At 33.4% G+C, this 23488-nt stretch overlaps 1 protein-coding gene across 2 annotated transcripts in view; it reads right to left on the bottom strand.

Moving 5' to 3' along the window:
• Positions 1–23488, bottom strand: part of LOC129226509 (tubulin-specific chaperone A-like) — an 89326-nt gene that overhangs the window by 14440 nt on the left and 51398 nt on the right. The window contains exons 2-4 of one of the 2 annotated variants that reach the window (XM_054861120.1): positions 22559–22664; positions 15458–15544; positions 870–1473 (exon numbers count right to left, since the gene is read on the bottom strand). In XM_054861120.1, the coding sequence (XP_054717095.1) occupies positions 1348–1473; positions 15458–15544; positions 22559–22664 (319 nt within the window). In that variant the 3' untranslated portion in view covers positions 870–1347. Of the gene's footprint in view, positions 1–869; positions 1474–15457; positions 15545–22558; positions 22665–23488 lie in introns of those variants that run through there. The other variant, XM_054861121.1, reaches the window with a different exon arrangement.

Below are 23488 nucleotides of genomic sequence, written 5' to 3'. Positions count from 1 at the left end.
ATGGGGCCTCTCGCGCAATTGCAACATTTGCTATACTTTAAATCCGCCACTGCACGTCAAAACAAATTTGGGTGCAAGTTTTGAAAGGGTTTTCCGTTCAATGTTTATGATTATTTTGAACTCTATTTTTTACGACTATTTTTTGAATTTCCGAGAACACTTGCGTGCTCCTCCTCCTACTTCCTCAATTTCTGAAATTAAACTCTAGTTGTACTTCTGAGTTGTTTAAAACTAACACCATTCATAAAATTAGAGATTTTTTTTTTAAACTTTATCTATTGTTTAGAAGGAATTTAGAGCATTAATGTAAGAAATTGATTAAAGACGTTTTGAATGGTGGCATAATTTGGAAATCGAAGGGAATTTTGAATTTTTCCTTTGGAAGGGCTCTTCAGAAACTCTTCCGAGGCGTTGGTTTTAGCGGTTCTTTACTAAAAAATTTAGGCCGAGGTTGGGGCCGAAGTGTGAATTACTCCAAAACCAGAGACTAACCCCCCCTCCCCCACCCTAACCCCCTCTCGAGGTTTCAAGCATTTCTTAAATATTTAGCAATTATTTGTTTTAGTCAAGAAATGTCATTTTGCATATTTCTCATACTTGTTTCACCTATATTTCGTAATGCGCCATCTTTTTTGCATCATTAAAAGCGATCGATTTTTTTTTGTTGTAAGTAACTATTTTTATGTATTTATATAAAATCAATGAATAAGTTATTTTCGTTTTTTATAGAAAAGTTTCAAGGATTTTCTTTTATGCAATTTTTTAAATTTCAGAAAATTATTGTTAAATTGAAAAATTTAATTTGAACTTATTTGTAAAGCTTCATAAAAGATTAAACAATCAAATTGTTCAATATTATGTGTGCAAACATCATATCAAGTAGTATATGTATTCAGTTATTAACTTGGTGTAAATATTGAGTTTGTTTATTGTAGCTGCGTTTTAAAAACATCGCTCTTTTCATGGCTATTTTTTTCAGGAAAATTTATGTCACTGTTATGGCTTTTATGAAAAATGCAAACTTTTCTATTCATAAATTTTAAATAAGTATAAAAATATTCCTATTATGATTTAATATCGTAACTTATCTGTTACCTGAGTAACAGATTTACTTATCTGTTTTGTTTAATTTGATGAGTAAAAAATGTCTACGTGTAATCTTTCCACTTTAATTGCGTAATTTGTTGATGGTTTCATAGTTTTATTCTTTTTTTTAATGATTAATCAACATAATTTAATATTTTTTAACTATGTTTACTGTACCTAAATCCATACATTAGTACAATAGTATTACTGAAATCTTAATAAATATTCAATTAAAAAATAAGCAGTCAAATCAATTGGTTATTAAACAATCTCTTTGTTTTTCTTCCTTTTTTTCTTTCTTTTCTTTCTTTCTTTCTTTTTTTTTTTTGGCTGTTGTTCTTTCTCTTTCATCATACAGCAGTAAAAAAGGAGAAGCATAGCTACAACCTATAAAGATTGTATGTAGTACGATCCAAAAGTTCGGGGACAAGCTGTATAAAACCTTACCCAGAATAGTTCATACCAAAGCACATCCACCTTCAAAAGGTTACCTTGAGGGACTATGTACTTCTGCCAGTATTCATATAACTTTTGGAAGCACTCCTGGAAGCCATTTTTCGATGAGCCTTCTATAGCGCTGCTTTATCTTCTCCTGACGGAAGAAAGCGGCGTCCATGCAAGCGTTTTTTTGCTGGGAACAGGTAAAAGTCACACGGAGCTGAGTCCGACGAAACGTTATGTTATGTTGGCCTTTAAAGGTAGAGCAACGGATGTGGAATGGTAAGTTCGGGAGAAATGAAGCAATGGAAACTGAATTTCAATTTAAATAACATTTTATTCGAAAACATGTGTAAAATGTAAATAGGCAAAAACAATCAAACATTTATAAAAAGCATATCCCCTATAAACAATTCAACTATAATACCCCCCCCCCCCCAACAAACAAATATCACAGAGAAATATCACAAGATTCAATTACTTAAAAATTATCAACAGTTCTAAAACGTTCCTAATATTTTTAAACATTTACCCTACGCCATGCCACAACGATGGTAGCTGTCCAGAAAATCTATTTTAAATAATCATACCACTGGGAGTCCATACTTTAAACTTGGCACACAAAACAACGAAGGCAACATCCATCTGTCGGATGTTCAGACGAGTTGAAAAGGTCCACTCGTGGACAGCAGACCAAAATCCATGGTCAATAAATTCCCAGGCACACCCATGCCACAGAAACAGCAGCACAGGAAATTATTTGCCCAGCTTCAAGCAAAACAGGAACTTTCCACTAGCAGAGGCTACCTCACCATCTAGTGGATTCATCCACTCCGACCGGCTCTGAAATCTAATATATGCCAGACGAAACTTACGGCCCTGTTAGGCCTAATACTTAAAAGACATCAACTCTTCAAATTTATATTCCTTAAAAAAACTCCTTCGTTACATGTAGGGCACAGTTTTAGAACATCCTGCACATTTAGCAGGCTATTGAATCTTGTTACTACATATCTGAAAACCTCCACGTCCTCTGCGTGGATAAATCAATACATTAGAGCACACATGCTCAAATCAAAACACACCGTCTGCAGAACGGAAGCAAATCATAAGAGATCGATTGATTGATCGACTTTCTATTTAAACCATCTCTGTTACCCCGACGCAATGACATGACGTCATCAAAATTTGCATCTGTTGCATCTGAAAGCAACTCACAGTTAAGCCTTTAACTGTTGCTATTTCTTAAATTTACATTCTTGACTGCTACCAGCAGAAAGATCCTCAACTCTTGAGGTCTGACGTCACGTCCGCCGATGGGCGGAACACGTGATTGACTTGTCGAGTGTTTAGTCACTTGGGGGTTTCTCACGCTCAGGGTTTTACGCACACTGGGTAATTATATCTTTTAAAAACTGGAAATCAATTTCACAGACAAGTTTGAATTTACTGGTGAGTTTTAAACAATTAAAATACATTCTATCTTTTACGAAATTGCTCCAAGAACCAAAAAATATAGGCTTATGCCAACATGTTATTTGTTTGTCATATCAGAGTATTGACCAATCGAACCGTGCATCCTCAACATGAAAGTCGCCTAGTTCCCCACGATGAAGTTAAAGCAGCAGCACAAGAGGCCTTACAGGAGGTTGCGAAAAATGTCTTTCAGGAGTGCTTCTAAAAGCTATACGAACGTTGGCAGAAGTGCATAGTCGTTCGAGGTGACTATTTTGTAGATTGATGTGCTTCGGTAATGTGAACTATTCAGGGTAAGGTGTTATACAACTCGTCCTCGAACTTTTAGATCATACTACGTACGTATGAGTTTTCAACTTACTATTTCATAACTTTTTTGAGTGACACAAGTTTACGCACATGAAGCGATCACAAGAGAATTTGCGATAATTAAATGAGGAGACATTCAAAATGGATATTTCGGTCATCTATATGTTCTTAGGTACATATGCATGTACAGATGTGCCGAAAAATCTTGTGAAGATTAAATTGGGTGATCGTAAAATAGAAATTTAGGTCAAAATCTGATTTCTTTTTTTGTGATTACAATTCCTTATTCGTAGAAAGGAAGTAAAGTGAAATGAATTAAAAATCCTTTAAATCCCTGATAATTTTATCAATTTATTTCTGTTTGATTTTTTTTTTTTTTTTTTTTTGCCATCGGCCAACGGCATCGGCCATCGGCTATTTGGAGGAAAACTATCGGCCATCGGCCATCCTTGAACAATCGGCCAACAATCGGCATCGGCCCATCGGCAAAAAAATGCCATCGGTCGAGCCCTATTATCCTGGAAGCTTCTTGAAAAAATCAGAAATCTTCCCGTTTAAAGCCAGTCGTGTCTCAGGAACTTTAAAGTGAACAATGGTACACATAATATAGCAGCTTGGTAACTTCCTGATTTATCAAGAAAGTTCCAATTGCAGTAATGCAAACATGGCCAAAGATAAGAAAGAATTGCAAGCAAGTATCATGAATTTTACTCGCCTGCAATTCTTGCAAAGCTACACAGTCCATAGACTTCTTTACTCCCTTTGGGAGCTTAATCAGTCTGGACAAGTTGTATTCGGGGCGAAACCAATAGACTATATAAATACGCTCAGTTCATCTTTAAACTGGGAGCTAAAAATATTTTTCACAACAGTGAGAAGTCTGCATTTGTGCGACTTGTCGCAATTCCGGAAACTTTTTGACAATGATATTTGATTTTTACAGGAAGTGGAGAAAAACCATTGAAATCCCGAAAAGTTACATGGAAATACTCTAATGTTTTGGAATTTTTTTACAGTGTAGAGTTGTAGGGGGTCTAACACTCATATGTTTCCTTTTGCTAAAAATAATACTACCCAAGTATTTTTTTAATTTATGCGTCATCTGCTCCAGTTCAACGACTGTTTAGCATTGCTGGAAATTTTTTCACTTCTCAAAGAATGAGACTAAAAACCAGACATCTTTAAAGTATTAATTACACTTAAATGCATTTAATTCCTTTTTTTTAAATTGATTAGTTCCATATCTTTTATTTACTTTCTGCGTATTTTATTACATTGCAGTTTTTCTGTATAAAGAACCATACGAGATTCTTTTTTTTTAAATAGCTGCGTATTAAATTAACTGTAAATATACTAAATATTTGAGAATACAATGCTGAAATATAGCACACAATTTTCAGAAATTATAAGCTCTAAAATGTTGAGCAGTTTAGCAGTAAGTTTAGCCAGGGCTTAACTTACTACTAAACTACCTTAAGTCACGGCTAAGGCAGAACTACTGCAATGGCAAAATAATAATGAACAGCTGAGTCAAAAACAATACGCACTGTGTATACATTTAAATAAGAGTGTGCCTATACCTGTACAGTCATTGTAGCATTGTGTAATGTACGCAATTTGAATTCCCAAGTTTTTTTTATCTTTCATATATTGCTCTTTTCCTGCAACACAGTGCAATAATACAAAATAAATAATCTTTAAGGTTATACTACATGGTAGTTACAATTATCTCTTTAATATTAAATCAAAAATCATAATTTTCAACTATCACGTTGTTGATGCAAATGAGTGATATATATATACATTATAAGTCTGTAATTGTAATCAAAATCATAATCAACATATTATAATCGTAATCAATTATATTTTCTACATAATCGAATAATTGCTGTAGTCGTAATTACATTTTGCCAGAGGATTATAATGGTAATCGTAATCCTCCTTTTTTGTGTGCCCGTAATCATAAAATCCTAATCGATTACATTCCCTCGTAATTGATTCTAAGCCTGGCCTGTATACTTTTAATCAAATTAATTGGTAGTCAGGTTTTTTTAAAAATACAAAGAGAGTGATGGAAGATTAAAGAAAAAGAAACCCAGAGTCGGAGTCGGCATGTTTTCAAACGACTCCTGCTCCTTTACCCCAAAATCAGTCCAACTCCTACTCTTCAACTCCGACTCAACAGCCCTGGTTTTAAGACAGTACATTGTAATATTTCAAAAAGGTTCAAGGTTTCAAGAAGGTCAAGTTCATTTCAAAGAAGGGTAACTAGACTAGTAAGGGGACTTTTAGATTTAGAATATGATACAAGACTTAATAGACTCTTAATATGTATATCCTAGAGCAAAGGAGAGTCATAGGGGACATGATTCAGTTGTTTAAATTTATCAAAATGAATTTGTAAATGGGTTAAATTTTTGCATGCAATGCAGGACATGGGGTCATTGTTTTAAGCTACTCAAATCTCAGGCTAACCTGGGAATTTGGAAAAATTACTACTTTAGTGGGGCCGTGGGCACTTGGAACAGCTTACCGGAAGAGGCGGTAATGAGAAGGTGGTGGATAGCTTTAAGAGGGCCATTGATCTTCATTGGGGACTAATAACTGACTAGGACTAGCCTAGCTGGGCCCAAAGCCTATTGCTAGTCGTCACACTAGTATTTATATTATATTGTAAGAAAAATCAATTTTTCATTTTATGCATTCCATAAAATCTCGAAAGTAACCCCCCCTATTGATTATAGCTCCCCCTCCCCCCTTTCACCTAAAAATTTTCCGATCAACTTCATTTGCCACTTCCTCCAAAAAAAAAAAAAAAACATTTTCTGCTTTACTTAGAAAGCCTTCACAGAGGTTCAGTGGCGTAGCTACGCTTTCTGCCGCCCGGGGCAGTTCCTCAACTTGCCGCCCTTTTGATGGAAAATAGTTAATACATTGAAGAGTCAAAAGTGTTTTAAGAAGATTTTAATAAAGAAGAAAAAAAAAATTCCTTCTTATTTTTCTTGCAGAAGAAAAAAAAAAGGAATTCAGAGCTTCACCGAAAAATTCCAAAAGTTAAGTTAAAATTCGGAATTTTTAGCAATTTTCGGTAATGGTTTATGGAAAAAAAAAATTGAGCTCCCTTCAGATTTGTTCTTTTTCTTTTTTTTTTTTTTTCAAAATTTAAATCAGTTTTATGCTTTCTTTGGTGACGTTTGGAGGATTGGGAGTTCGCAAGGAAATTTTCCGAAATTTAAGTCTTAAAAAAGCAATTTTAGGCTATCTTTGGATATGTGAAGATAAGGGGAAGGTTCAGCGGCGCTGTACGGAACGCTTTTCACCTAAACTGAAAAGCACGTAAATGTAGGCTGTATATAGTGGTGTAAGGGCTTCCCCTAACTCCAACAAAGACTGGATTTTCTTTCCGAAATATTTTCAAACTTGAAATCAATTTTAGTATATCTGTGATGACGTTAAAGGGAATAGGGAACGTATGCGATCTCTCGAGAAATTTTCCAATGCCGAATTTTCAATAAAAAAATTTTGAAAAAAAAAATAATAATAGAACCGACTTCAAAATTGCTCTAAAAGGTGAAAAATAATTTTCTTCTTTAAATACCATCGATAATACTTTTAAACATAATTTTTGAAGTTGGAACAAAAACAAAAAGGAAAATCCAGTGTAACCATGCTCCGTTTATATTTCTTTCAGAAAATCATCCCAAGTTCATATTTGAGTAACGAAACAGAAACATTAATATCGTTACTCAAATATGAGGGTATCAATGCATAATGTATGTGGTAGTGAAGAAACTAGGCCTGGTTAAATTTATAGTTGTAGTTGAGTTATGGATGTGAATGATCTTATCTATCGTTTTTGCGCCAACTTCAAAAATTATGTTTAAAAGTATTAACGATGGTGTTTATAGAATAAAATTATTTTTCACTTTTTAGAGCAATTTTGAAGTTGGTTCTATTTTTTTTTTAAATTTTTTTATTTCATTCTTTTTAGTGCAAATGTAGATATTTCAGTAAAAGTAAGAAGTTACCTGGTAAGAAGTTCGGCTCTATATCACTGTATTACTTCAGAGAAGCCTTTATTCAAAATTATCATTACAATTACTATTAATGTTACTGTTATATGGCACCAAACTTTTAAAACAGTGGGTTTCATATCATTTTAATCATTTAATAGGGAAATTGCATAAAATTTACTGTTTTTTGCCCATAACTATTTTTCTAAAGAACAAATATGGTCAAACAAAGTAATGGGACCTAAGTTGAGCCATACCCTATCTATTAAAAAAAGAATCATCAAAATCGGTTCACTAGGTAGGACGCTGTGAGTGGACAAACAAAAAAAAAACATACATACGGTATGAACTGATAACCGCCTCCTTTTTGAAGTCGGTTAAAAACGCAATTGAAGGCTATTCTTGACGGCATAAGTTTCCACAAAAATGTTGTGAAGTCAGATGGTTTTCCTGCATGGACGGATCCAAGGGAGGGGCGGGGGGGGGGGGGCGATCGTCTCTCCCTTGAGGGACCTCGCACCGGCAATTTTTCCGGATTGAAGTCCTGAAAAGCTAGTGTAAGTCATTTTTAATGACATTAAGAAAAGGGAGAAGGTTTGAATCTTTCTCCCGGAAACTTTTCGCCATTGAAGTTTCAAAAAGGCAGTTTAGATTATCTTTAGCGATAATAGGGGAGGGGGACTTCTTCTGGCCCCGTAGCAAAATTTAAGTCTTAAAAACGCGATTGGTAGACAGCTCAGGTTGTTCTAGGGAAAAGAATGGGTTCGTTGACTTTCCTCTTGCAATTTTTCGAATCCGAAGTCTATAAAAGTTCAATTTTATACTACCTTCAATGATGCTAGGAGGAGAGGGTTTCAAAACATCCCAACGAAATTATACGAAATTGAAGTTCTGAGAACGTAATTTTGGAATACCTCTTTCAATCATTTAAAGAATTCTTATCCGTCTTTTTCTGCTTAAAAGGACGTTTGAATCTTGTTTCTATCCCATTTAGAACGAAAGATACAATTGTTTTTGTTGCATTCTTTTAACTAATATATTTAACTTTAAAACTTCAAACGTGTTTCTCTCCATGATGCAATTTTTCCCGCTTTTTGGCATTCAAACTCTTATAAGTCAAGAACTGAATAAGATAAAGCAATGAAATTTGGAGCATATCTTTTTCAAACAGTTTACTTTGATTTGTATACAGTGAATTTGAAAAAAAATCATGACTTTAAAAAATATGATCTTTTTTTTTTTTAAGTATCTTTGAATTTTTTGAAATTTTCTTGAAATATTTTCTATTTTTATTGAATTAATATTTTTTAAATTGTCGAATAAAGATTAAAACTTAGATATTTGTGCATAGTTTTTTGAAAAAAATTTGGAAATTGACCAAGAATATTTTGAGTTTTAGCAATTTAAAGCAACCCCATTTTTTTGAAGAAACAATAACTAAATTTAAATAATTTTTCTTTTAATATTTATGTTATGATTTTGCAAATCAAACTGATGGTGAATCAGTGCAAAAAATTTCAAAACTCTAAATTGTTTAATACCATTTTTTTTTTTTTTCAAAATGTGTCCCGGACCACCTTAGATCTATAATACACAATTTCCTTCTTGGGCCTTGATGCAAAGACCAAGAACCAGGTAAGTCCAGATGCACTCATTTTTGGTAAGACCAATAAATAACATTAGTGTCCGATCGAAAGGCCTATATCTTTTCCACATTATTTACTAGAAATCAGAGGTCTAATCTTACATTTGTGACCCGTTGTTGCACCAATCGGAACACCAATTCTCCACGCGCAAAAATGAATTTTTAAAAAAGGAAAAGTTTTGACTTAACTCGTTCCTGCATCAAAGTCCCCAACCTTGTGCATGCCGCTGCTCATGTATGAACACCCCAAAGCATGGCCCACACATTTATAGCAGGACCGGGGCCCCTTTGTCTAGTGGTGCAGGCCAATTGTTGTTAATAGACGTACTAATATAAGATTTTGAAAGCTCTTTTTTCGTCCCGGTTCTTTTTCAGGCCTCGTTGGACCCTAATTTATCTGGCATTTTCCCGTTTTCTCAATGTGGGAGCCATGGACCCAAGAGCTATAAAAACTAGAGAGAAAGTTGACAAAGAAAAGAAAGCATTCGCACCTGTGGACTTCGGCTATTTACTTTGGCCCCTGGGCTAAGGATGGGAGAATAATAAACCTGTTTCCAAATACTTTTTTCCCATAGAGTGAACAAATTTCATTTTTCTTCTATTATTACGCTTTAAAAAATGTTAGATGTGAATTAAATGTATTAAGTTCAATAAAAAATTGCTTAAAGTGGCCTACTTGGCGATTGGCCCAGTCGGGGATCCCCGACTAGCCAACCTGGCCAGTCCGCCCCTGCACACAAGTCTACGCACACACACAAGCCTACACATGTGTGCACACATGATTTCACACACCACTATACACACGTAATCGCACAGGAGGAGGGGCAGGTTTGGGGGGATAGGAGCCGTTTCTAGAAACAATAACTCCAATGAGTAGGATCGTGTTGCAACTCGTGATTGAGAAAAACATAATTTGAATTCTAAATTTCAGAATTCAAATTAATATTTTATTATTATTATTTTTTTACTTTATTTTGCTTCTGATAAAAATGCTGTGGTGGCCTCCCTCCTCTCCCAAGCATGTATAAATCAGATACGTAGTAAGGTGTGAGTCAAAAAAAAATCACCTCCACCTTGAAACATTTCTGGAGCCGTTGTTGTTTTCCCGTCTCCTTTGGAATGTTTTTGAAAATGACGTCCTAAAAACGCGACTTTAACCGTTGTTTGACGGACAACGTCATGAAAGTGAGTTCGGAGGGGGATTTCCCACCTTAAATCTTTTGCTCATTTTAAGCTCTTCATCACTGAAAAAAGAAGGCTTGGCGGTCTTCCCTTAGTAATTTCTAAAAACGAAATTTGGAGCCAACTGTGATGACGTTAGGTTCGTGCACATTTGGGGCCCCTACCTTAGAATTTTTCTGAAATTTAAGTTTAAAAAACCCAACGTTAAGCTATTTTTGGAGACATTGGATGCGATGGGGATTTTAAAGTTCGAAGTTGAAAGCCTTAACACACATATTAGACTGTCTTTAACCATGTTAAAGGAAGGGTCATGGTTTGACCAGCCTCTGGAATTTGTTGGCATTGAAATTTTAAAAACTCAATATTAGGCTAAAAGATGAGATGTAAAGGGATAGGGTGGGCCTGGGCGTTATCCTTTGGAAATGTTTCGAGACTCAAGGCCTAAAATTGCACTTTTGGGCTGTTTGGTGACGTTACGGGATAGGAAGGCTCTTCGCGTTGCTCTTCCCAAAAAATGTGACATCGCAATCAGTCTGTAGCTTCAGATGAAGGAAGAGAAAAAACAAGCCGTATAATGCTGAGATGTCCACAAGAACAACACGTTTTGTATTTGAGTAATTTTATTATCATATTTGAACCACAACCTTAGAACTGAAAGACCTTTTTTTTGACTCCAAAAAAAGATCAAAAGCATGATTTACTTATTGGGAAAATGCGTTAAATTTTTTCACATTAAAAGTGCGAAATTGCCGCCCCCTGAAAAGTGCCACCCGGGGCGGACCGCCCCCTCCGCCCCTCCCTAGCTACGCCACTGCAGAGGTATAGTTTCCCCCTTTATGTGCAGGTTTCCTTTTCTAAAGAAAAGAAAACACAATGATTTAAACGAAAAAACAAAAACAGTCTCCACGGTGTATTCCTTTGAAAATGTCTAGACTCCTTTTGATGCAAGGGCGCCCTTTTTTTTGTTCATATGTATTACAAAAGAAATTTATGCAACTTAATTGCTTTTTATTCATTTTGGAAGGAGCATTTTTGTTCTGACTCGTGAAAAAATACAATATTAAACATAACGCAATTTTGAAAACGCGATGCCAATATAGAAACGCGTTGCTTAAAAAGTAGCGTAAAACTAAAAAATAACCTTTTTTAAAGGAGAAATAAAGTACTTGAACAAGTTTAGGATCATCACAAATGTATATTTCACTAAATCGAGTACAGTAAAACCTGCCACATCCGGACGGTTCGCGGAACACATTTTCAATTTTTGAGTAAGAAAAAGTCAAAGTTTTTCTTTCTTTCGAACTGTGCGACGCACAGTGGAGTATTTGACTGAAAATCCTGGCCAAAAGTCCAAAATTAAAAATTTACCCGATTTTTATGAAAATTTATTCCATGATAGTTGACGAACTGGTGCATCGATTGGTACCTGTTTTGGAAACTTGAGTCACATACAATTGCTCATAGCCTCAGTGAAAGATGAGATTTCTATAAGAATTTTCGCTTTTTTGTTACGTTTCAGCTTAATTATTACGTTTCAATGTAGATTTTTTTGTGGCTTTCTAAATGAATGGAATTGAACCAAACCAATTTTACGGTATAAAGAAATGTCAGGGCTTAATGCTAATTTTAAATCAAAGTAAATATTTTTATTTTCTTTTAGTGAAAAAAATAAAGAAAACTTGGTACGTGAGATTTTTAAAGGCTTTTCGCCTTAATTTATAACTAGAGAAAGCTTTTTAAATGGGTGTCGGGCTCGGTCGGGCTGTTTTGAAAGTTGCATCGTATTTGGCAAAGTCTCTAGTGCTAATTTCAGCAAAAAAATCTTCCGCCTACAACTGCCCTTTTTTTTAATGATTTTTTTTTTAAAAAGTGCATAATCCGATCTTTTTGTGACAAGTCATGATTTTAAACTGAATTTACCTACAAAGATTTAATAAATTTGCAAAAAAGTTATCATAAGTACTACTGAATGAAAAGATCGACATATTTGAGCGCACAAACAACAATAAAATTTCAGACACGAGTTTCATGGTTATGAGAAACCGCTTCATCAATGTGTAAAGATGTAAGTTATGGATTGAGAATCATCCAATTAATTTCGAAAACGCTTACCTTTATGCATCGCTAAAGAGATTCACTGCACCCCTAAAACATGTGTTTGCGTTCAGTTATGTTAATTTTCTCATGTACGTTAATGAGTTAATAAATTAAATTATTTTGTGATCTCGCTAAGAAAATTTGCTCTTCCTTAAAATTGAGATAGATTTTAGATAAAATAAATAAATATTTATATTTTTTCAGATCATTGCTGCAAATAATGTGCCGGGGGAGGGGGTCTTTCCCCCTTATACGTAGCAAAAGGGGGGAAATACCCCCCCCCACACACACACACACTTGCTAGCGTTAGGGTACAATTGTAATTGTCTCCTAACGTTCCTACGCTAGCGAGCTATCCATATTTAAGACATTTTACCTACTCATTGTGAAATTAAAGTTATATAAAATTTTAGTTCCAAATTTGTTCGTACAATTTTTAGCGGGACACATCACACGATGTAAAACTAAGAATCGACCCAAGGTACGAGTACAATATATACAATTCAAAAACAAAGAGCTTTTGAATATCCATTTTCGAGTGTTTTTACATTTATAATATCCTAGTTCATTTATTTATTTATTTATTTTTTCAATAGAAAAAAGGTTCTTTGTAACCCCGAAACCCTTGTCTTTAATTCTTTTTGTGCATGATTAACTCAGGGTTTTAATAATTGAAACCAATTGAAAAGAATAAAATTGATTATTTTTTTGGTTTCAAATTAGTGTTTTGTACAGAATACTAGGATTTTTTTAACCGCTTTTTGCTCTTTCCCCCCCCCCCCCCCCTCGAACAGTGCACTTAATTACATATCTTCAAAGGAAAACAGCAATTCGCATCGAACATGTTTACTTTCAACTTGTTTAAGCATTATTGGCAAAGAGCCAACCGCGGCATTCATTTCGGATCGAGTGAAAATTATTGAAAATTTTTATTTCAACTCATTGAAAAAAAATTCATTATAAATCAGTGAAAGAACATAACTTCACCGTTTTCGCTGTAAATAAAGGTAAGGTGTTTATATTATTTCCTTAAAAAGTTTCAGAACCATAACATTATTAGAATATTGGATGCAAGAATTTTAGTTTACATGGATTGAATAATTGAAAAAAGTCGAAAAAGTGACCTTCCTTTGTAAATTCTTAGAAATTCGGTTAATTACGTTAGAACTTCAAACAAACCATAATCTTGAAGAAAATTATTTTTCCTATCTAGTGATGCATTGGGTTTTTTTCTACGTTTACTAGGATCGTTTTTACGGTCGTAAACATGCAAAAGTCTAAACCGTGGATAAAATATTAAATATTTCATTTTCTAATTCAAATTTTAAAAATCGAGTTTCAAATTGTAACATTAGACATTTCAGACAACTTGTATACCAAGTTTCATGTCTATAAGTGGGGATAGCTTCGCCATACAGCGCACAAAGGCACACAAGGATGTCGTCTTCAGAAGGGTGAAAATTTCAAACTAGTTTTGGCCAGGATTTTCAGTCAAATACTCCACTGTGTGACGTGCGAAAGAAGAGATGAATGGCGAAATAAAGTGTCTTTTTTTGCCCCCAAATGTGACATCTCTCTGTCAGCCTATGGACCAAGGTGTTATAGAATCTATAAAACGTCTCTATCGACGAAAGTTACTGACGGTATTGATTGCTGGAATAGATGAAGGAAAAAACGTTACAGAGACTCTAAAAAAAAGTGGACATGTTGGATGAGGTGATGTGGGTGGCCCAAGCGTGGGATGACATAAAACCAATAACAATGGTAATGTCATGGAGGAAGTTACCCAAACCATCTGATGAATCTACGGGGGAGAAACCAGAGGAAGGTAGCAATGAAACTTCCGCCGAAGACGAGATTGCTGAACTGGTAAAGAACCTGCCGGGATGTGAAAAAATGAAGGAAGACGATGTTAACGAGTGGTTGAGTGCAGACGAACAGAACGAATTAACAGACGGTGATATATTAAACATAGTGTGCAAGAATGATGATAAAAACTCCGACAGCGAAGGGGACGAAAGCACTGACAAAAATCCGGTCGAAAACGTAATGAGCCATTCAGAAGCTTTCAAGTCGTTCGAGGATCTACTGTCCTACGTTCAAAGTCAAGAAGATACTTGTGCAAGTGACGTGATGCTCTTAAAAAGGATGAGAGACATAGCTTCAAAAAAAAAAAAAAACGTGTACAGTGTGGAAAGCAGCAGAAAATAACCAACTTTTTCAAAAACTAAGTAAATTTTTGTTAATACTATAACTGTGATGTGTAACTTTTTGTAAATAAATTGTGTAACCTTTTGTTTTTCTATGGAGCATGTTGTATGTACATACTACTAAGTTTATAAACGTTTAAAACTTTAAATTTTGTTTATAAGAACAGAAATACAGCTTGAAAACTCTATAATACAGCTATTTTTAAATGCGGTCTTGATATCCGGATTTTTTGATATTCGGATCGGTCTGTCGCCACATTGATCCGGATGTGGCAGGTTCTACTGTATGAGATTTGTCTGTTTTTAAGTTCGCGAATTTTGTAACGTGCAGTTTTTGAAATTACGATTTTTGTAACAAACAAAGAGTGCCGATTTTTTCTTTTTTTTTTCAAAATTAGCCGATTTTGTATAAGCTGATCCCTCTAATTTGACTTAAAAAAAGGTTCCAAAAATGATCGGTTTATACACAGAAATATACATTATTTTGCTTTCAAATTTGCTCTTTCAATAAACAATTTGTGACAGATCCGATCTTGTTGATCAGAATTTTGTGAAGGGTCCGTTTTGTTTGATCGGGATTTTGTGAAAGGTCCGTTTTGTTTGATCGGGATTTTGTGAAAGGTCCGTTTTGTTTGATCAGGATTTTGTGAAAGGTCCGTTTTGGTTGATCGGATTTTTGTGAAGGGTCCGTTAACGGACCCAAATATCCTCTGGCCAGACCCCTGAATTATGACAGGTTTTAATTAATTTCTCACTCTTCAGTAATATTAACTCTTATTACTTTTTATTTCTTTTCCATACTTTAAAATTAAAACTACAAAAAACAATTATTTTGGTTAATTTTTCAAAAAAATTTCGGTTACACCCTTCCTCCCCCCCCCCTTTTTCTGAAATTAACAAGTTTTGTTTTGAAAATAGGGGGGGGGGGGGTACTTTCAGGATTTTACGGTATATTTATTGTAATTAATTATGGCAGAAGTAAGATTATAATTTCTACTTACCAGCAAATTTTTCAGTTCATTGTATGCAATTCGTAACTCATTAGTGCAATGGGGAACCATTCGGGCAGATTCTCTTATTACTTCTTCCTTAAGGAAAGATAAAGTAAGGTATATAATTTTCTTGCTTTTTTTAAAAAATTGGCAATACATTTATATAGTACACAAATACTTTTTAGACAGATTGGTTATTGGTTTTCATGGAACTATTGATTCCATGATCAAGAATTTTCAAACAAGAATAATTATGTTCAATATTTTGAAAAGTTATTATAGTCATTTGATTTGTTATCAGGGTGTAACATTAGGCAAAGCTGAAAAAAATATTGGAAGGAGAAATTTTTCATTTAAACAATGTACCTCTTGGTGAATCAATGTTACAGGAAACAAAAATTTTTATTTTGAAGCTTCAAAAATGCAGTGAAATAGACACCAATACGCTAACCAGGTCCTTTATTTTGAATTTTCTTAAGGGGGGGGGGTGCATACTTAAGGAAATTTTTTGATGGAGAATAACAAAAGCCATGCCAAATTATATGTAAAAGCATTAATTTTTCAAAGCTGGATGGAGGAAGGGGAGACAATTGCTCTTGGCCCCTCTAAGTGTCAGGCCTGAGCCTAACTATTTTGAAATCAATATAAGATGATTGTTTGAAAAGTATTAATTGAACATAAAAATATTTTTTCTTTTCCAATTTTAATTAAATTTTCATACATTACACATTATTTAGGCTATTTAGAAATAAAAATTTCTTAAGACCCATGTGCACTTTTAAAGAAATTAAGTCCTGTACACATATTTTAACCAATTATGGTTTATGAATTGAAATCACGGAAACTTTAGTTAGAAAATTTCTTATTTTATAGTAGAGAAAATAAGTCTATCTGTATTTGTAGGTAGAGGGCCAAGATTAAACAATGAATTTTCATGAAATTTGGTAAATTTACTTGGAAACATATTTTTAATTCAGTAAAATCGAGATGAAAAAAATTTTGCTTAATTTAAATTTTAATACCATTAGAAATTCTAGATTTTTCTGCAAAAGATGAAATTTGCAGCCTCCAACTCAATTTGAACAAGAACATTATTTTTTAGCACTTATGGTGGCAGCATCACAAGTGATTTAATATTATTAAAACTTGTTGGTATCTATGTATTTGCGTATCTTTCTATGTCATTGCTACTCCTTGTGAAGAACAGGAAACTGAGCATCAAACCAGGTATCTATAGATTTGTAATTTTTCAGGCTAGATGTTTAGCTAGATGGGATGATTGTAAGATTTAATTAGCAGAGACATTAATAAAAAATGTTATTTTTCTATCTCGGTTCTTTCTCTGAAATTCCCGTTTGCTTGGTTTTCTCTTTGGATATTTTCGTTTCTCCCATCATCAAAGTTGTTGGCAAGTGGCTAAAGTAGAAGTTACTCGCAGACAGAAAGGTCACGCAGGGAAACAAATGTTTTTCGAGTGGCATAATGAAGTGCGATTTTCGATGTGCAAGGAAAAATTATAATTCGAATAGCTTGCCTAAGTAAAAAAGCCTAAGTAAAGTGTGACTTTGAATGCAATGATTTTTTGTTCTTTTCTCCTGTTAAAGAAATGTAATTTACGTTCCAATTACGTCAATTTAAATTCTTTCACTAGCTTAAGCTGTCTCAGGAGGCAAGTACGGGGCAAAGCTCCTAAAGTACCCCTGCAGTACTTCTAGGCACAAACCTGCTGCAGTCAGGTCAAGCCAGCTGCCGTAGTTGTCAAGGTCTACGCTTCCCAACAGGCATCGACAAGAAGGCGACGAAGCCCTCAAAGCACACCTTTGAAAGTGATGTACACCAGCCCACCGCAGGCAGTTTGTGGAGCCACCGAAGGTAGAAAGGTTGATCCGAGTGCCGAATGTGGCTATTCTAGCCACCCAGGCAGCCAGTTTTTAATTATTTTTCATAGTGGGATCATTCTACGTCAAATCGACTCAATTAAATAGGCGGACGTGCCGCCATGTCTCCGATTTTGTCCGTTATTTTTTTTTACAAATAGATATCTATAACAAAAGCCCAAATTAAATTTTCTAGATTTTTTGAATAAAAACTAAGCTTTGGAGAATTTTTTCAAAATTCGATTTTTGATAATTTTTTCAAGTCACTGTTTTGGCATGAATTTAGAAAATCTCACTAATCACTAATTATCTGAATTTGACCAATTATCTGAATTTGGTATAAATTTTAAGCTAATATTTTTGTATTTCAGTGTGAATGACAGAAAGTATTCTGTAAACAGTTGGGTGTTGCCACTCTTTATCTCAGGTCAGTTTTTATGCCTTTTCAATTGGAAGATTAAATAAGTCATACCTCTGAAATACCTAGTATGATCTGCATCATTTTGTTTTGTAGCATATTTAAATCATTCTCTTGCTATGTTGAAAAAAGTAGAAGGGTGTTTTTTGTTTTGAAGAAAATACAAGTTTTCTATTACTTTAAATTTTTTTTAAGCTTAAAAAAGGTCAAAAACTTTTCAGAACAATTAATACTGGACTGTTGAAGGATTTGTATCAATAGTTAATCGCTAAGAAGTTTTTCATCTTTTACTGTCAAATTAAATGCTAAATAATGCCATGAGAAATATTTCTTTGCACTGTTTTTCAAATTATTATTCTTAATATTTAGTACTTTCAAAAGTCTGAAACAGAAGTTTTTGCAATATTCTTTTCCAAAGTAAAAAACATTTAAGCGATTAACTATTGATACAAATCCTTTAACACTCCAGTATTAATTGCTCTGAAAGGTTTTTGGCCTTTTTCAAGCTTAAAAGGGATTTAAAGTAACAGAACACTTGTATTTTCTGCAAAACAAACTTTATTTTTTTATTTCAAAGAAACAAAAACTCCCTTCTACTTTTTTTCTACATAGCAAGAGAATTATTTAAATATGCTACAAAAAAAATTGATGCAGATCGTAGTAAGACGAACCTTTATTTTCAGTCTCTTTCCGTGTCGCAAGGGCTGCCATCTGGCGATACATCAGCAAGTTCAATTATAGAAATATATCATGAAAATGGAAACAATTACATTTTAGATTGTTCGTACAATCAGAACGTACGTCAAAAAGATAAATGAATAAATAAGTTTTACTGAAAAGCATAGCTTTTAGAAATGTAAATATCATCACACTAATAATATAAAGCTATAGAGTTTGTTAATTTGAACGCGCTAATCTCAGGAACTACTGGTTCGGATTGAAAAATCCTTTTTGTGTGGGAAGCTTTTGGTTACATAACATCACGCTATGACTAATAGGAGTGGAGCAGCAATAAATTGAAATTAAATCGATAATATTTTAGAATGCATTATTTAACACTTGATTAAACAAGGATTTCTATGTGATTATAACTTAACTGGTAAGGCGTTTGCCCAGTGATGTCACCATCTCGGGTTCGAATCCGGTTGACAACGAGGGGAATTTTAGCGTTCTATTTTATTAAAGTTACCGATAATATCATGTAAATTTTTAAATCAAGGGTTTTCAATTATTTTTAATTGAATTTTTTTTTCTTCGTTTTTCTTATTTATCGGAAAACATCGATGGACAAGGGTGCGTAATTTTATGTCATAGCGTGACATACTTCAAAAAGCTTTCTGATACATTGTTATTGTCTTATTAACGCGGGTGAAACCGCAATGCACAGCTAAAAATAAATAAAGGAAAGTGTGCTAAAACGTGTTTCGGAGTTACAAGGACCCCCTTTTTCCTTTCAAAAAAGATGTGAGCTTATGCATTTAAAAATTCCACTGCAGTCGATTGTCTCTGCTCACATCTTTTCTGTATTAAAAAGAAAGACTTCTCCGCGACTTCAAAACACGGGTCTGGGAGGTTTTGCAAATTTATCATTTTATACTTATTTATTTATTAATTTTCATTTTTACTTTCAGGAAAAAATTTCAAACTTTATATTTTTTATAATATTTATATTATTAAAAGTTATGCTTTTTAGTAAAACTTATTTGTTTTTATCTTTCCGCTGCATTTTCCTTGTAGTGTTATTTATATTATTTTTTAATTAATGTTGTGAGAATACTCATGAAATAAAGTATTTTTGTGTTATGAATTTTTGTTGATCATTTTACAACGTTTGATATTTTTCATAGCTGCGAACAATCTAAAATGTAATTGTTTTTATTCGAATGATTTATTTCTAAAATTGTTCATTGTGCAAGAAAGTGAAAAGTGAAAAATAAAAGTTCATTTTCCATTTTCATTACTTTTAAATTTTAGTAATGTCCCCCCCCCCCCCCCAAGCAACGACATTTGGATTACAAGCTTTATTTCATCGATTATACCTCTTTCGAGTTCTAAAAATGATTTGTATTTCCTAGCTGCGTCACCCAACTTTGCACGGTCTAACTCGAAAATAAAAGTTACGTCAAGTGACTCGTGTTTAACAAGCCAGGATTGAACAAAAAGAAAAAAAAATGTAAAATTCCTAAACAGATTGTGGAAAATTAACCAGAAAGGAAAAATTTTAGATCCCCCGATTTCAGGAAAAGCCGGAATTTTATTTGTTCATATTCGAAGGGGGAAAAAAGGACAACATATCTTTCTTTTATTCTAATGATTTTCTTCACGCTACAACTTTTAATAAAAGCATTGTTCAACGATGATCGTTATCAACAATGGTTTTCTAATTAAACACTTACCTACAGTTTAGCATGAAATTAGTCAAGAACAGTTATAATTCACGTTCTAATTATTTTGGAACATTGGAACAAATTTTATCTGATGCAGAAAATTAGGGGTTCCTACGGATATTTTATTTTAGTTTTTGCGAGCATTTTTTCTCTCTCATATGAAAGAAAAACGCCCTTTTCCGATCCTAAAATTAAAATTTGATCAGTTCGGTACGTTTTGCTACTCGCGTTTGTAACACCCCTCCCCCCCCCCTAGGTTCCTTCTCGGGCCATTTGGTGCCCCTAAAGAACGGGGGCCATAGGCCATGGCCTTTTCAGCAATAATCAGGCCCTGTATATACTGAACATACACACATATATACACAAATACATACATTTATATTCTTTGTTTTATAAATATCCTTATGTCACAATTGAACATGAATTTCTTAATGATTTATAAAAATCTCGAATGAATTTAAACATCTAGAAATTTTTTTTTGATTTTTACGGAAGTCCTCCTTTTTTCGCTGTAAAAAAAAGTAAGAGCTTTCTTCCCTAATTGATCACTTCCGTATTCGAAAAATAATTATAACAAAACATATCAGTCAATATTTTTTTCGTCAATTTTGCAATCAACTATAATAAAATAGAAGTTGTTCTACCAGATAACAGAGCACGTGTTTTTGACGCGGAATCGGACTGGAACAAACATAACATCTCCTCTCTTCACTGAAAAAAAAAGACAAAAAACTTTCTTCCTTAATTGATTACTTTTGTATTCGAGAAATAGTTTCAACAAAACTCCAGTCAATATTTTTTGCTAATTTTGCAATCAACTACATTAATTAGAAGTAAACTTGTTGTTCTATCACTAGATGGCACCACAAGTTTTTGTCACGGAAATGGATTGCAATTATTGACTCGTGTAGCAGGTACTCCGGAGATATGACTTGATTAATCTCCCAATTGAAAAAACATAAAAACTCACTTTAAATAATGAGTGGCAACACCCAACTATTCACAGAATACTTTCTGCCATTCACATTGAAAGATAAAAGTATTGGCTTGAAATTAAAACCAAATTCAGTTTAATTGGTTGAAAAATAAAAAAAATTAGAGAGATTTTCTAAATTTATGCCAAAATGGTTTATTTTTGGTGGCCAAAATTTATGCTAAAACAGAGACTCTAAAAAATGATCAAAAATTGAATTTTTGAAAAAAATCTCCAAAGTATAATTTTCATTTAAAAAATCTTAAAAAATTAATTTGAGATTTTCTCATATACAGCAGAAGATTGTTATAACGCCGACCTATATACGCAATTCTCTATAAAACGCACAACTTTTCAGAAGAAAAAACAATATGTTTTGAAGTTTAAAAAATCTCTCTGTTTTGCTTTGCAAGCACTAAAATTGTAAGGAAAATCAAATTTTGAAATAGTTTCTCATTTTTCCATCTTAATTCAAAGCTTTTAAGAGAAAATTAGTACTTACAGTAAATAGAAAATACCAGATGACTCTTGAAAATGCAGCTGTTATGCAAACCATGAAGCTAAACAGAAGTGCGGAATAATGCACTTTCTTTTGATTGTGAAACATATTTATTTGTGAACAATTAATTGTAATATTGGTGCTTTAATACTCATTGCAGATAAAACTCATTCTGAAGTGCTAATATATGGATATATTCTGAATATTAGTTTCAAAATTTGTGAAATGATCTATATAACGCAAAAACCTGTATAACGCAAAAGCTCTGGTCCCAAGGTGTGCGTTATAACGGTCTTCTACTGTATATCTATTTGTAAAAAAATAATGGACAAAATCTGGCACATAGTATTAGGCGATTTGAAGTGAAATGACAAAGTGGTGTCATAAAGATTTACTTGCTTACTTTGCATAATGGGAAAAACAACTGTCAGTCACTTGCTTTTAACTCTGCCAATTTGTGACCATCAGGGACACTAAAAAATATGTTTCTTTTCAGAAGTCTTCTGTTAACTGTGCACTCTGCAGAACTAATTTATCATTTTTGGCTCATATAACTTTTTTTTGGGGGGGGGGGAGCAAATGTCCTACAAGCAAACTTGGGTATTTGAAACACTTGAGTGAAAAAACCAAGGTAGAACTTTAGGAGTTTAACTTATGTGCAAAGCAAAAAGTGAAAAATAAGAAGGTAAACTATTACACCTAATACTAACAGTTTAAGCAGAAAAACAAGACTTTCTGCTTATAAGGGGGAAGGGGGTAATAACATTAGTAAATGGGTAAATGTTTCAAAAATAATTACTCATAAGTATTTTGATTATTTTTTCATGAAAAACATTGTAACCAAGAGAGAGAGAATTCTTTTGAAAGACTTCAGATGCAATATTAATTACTACACCATATTTAAAAATGACTTTAAAAAATATTAAAATCATAGCATCGCCCTTCAGAACACTTACTTGATGCTTTAAAGCATATTCATCTTTACCATCCTTTTTCATTTTTTCAAGTCTTTGTTTCTCTCTCAAAATTTCTTTTTCATAATAGGAAACTTCTTTTGCAATTCTAAAGAATAAAAGTATCAATGAATGATAGCAATTTTTTACATACTACACTTCAACAAAAATTATTAAACAACTTGTAAATCAAACATATGTTTTAAACAACTGAATAATTAAATTAGTGTTTCATAAATTTTTATTAAGAATACTAAATGATTTACCAGCAAATTAATACTTTATCAATGTTTATATCAAACATCACAATGTTCATTTTACTAAAAATTACCATTTAACATTATAGATTCGATAAATTTTTCAACACATGGTAATGAAATATCGCTAAAAAAAAATAAACAATATAAATTTTGATAGTCCAGATGTTAATATTTGGGTTTTGTAGACAATGTCATGTTCATTCCAAGATTTCAAAAGGTACAATCAGGATAGATTGTACATTTGGATTTCTGGCATGCACAGAAACCAAAGATTGAAAAAAAAATATATATAATATACTAAGTATGTTATGCAGTAAGTTACAGCCCTTAAGCCAGGACTGAGGCAGAACTACATGCAATATTCCGACAGCCTGGTTAGCACATCCAGAGACTGCAGTTCCGTTCTCGTTGTATAGTTGTCGGTCTGGAATAGTGAATAACCGAACTGGAGGCAAATGTCATCTCATTTAAGCCGAGAGTGCCAACAAACTGTCAGATAAAGTAAATTTATCTCACCAGTGAGAGTCTGCAATCAGGGTGCAGTTCAACTCTTAAATTAATGGCAAATATCAGAGTATTAAGCAGCAAGTATTGCCATTGAGAGGAGATAAAATGGAGGGAGTGAAAACTTCCGTTCGTGAAGGAAAGACTCCAAGTCACGTGATAGATTTTA

This window comes from Uloborus diversus, chromosome 7 (assembly GCF_026930045.1).
Source record: "Uloborus diversus isolate 005 chromosome 7, Udiv.v.3.1, whole genome shotgun sequence".
NCBI lineage: Eukaryota > Metazoa > Arthropoda > Arachnida > Araneae > Uloboridae > Uloborus > Uloborus diversus.
This window is presented reverse-complemented; position numbering and strand designations above follow the sequence as displayed.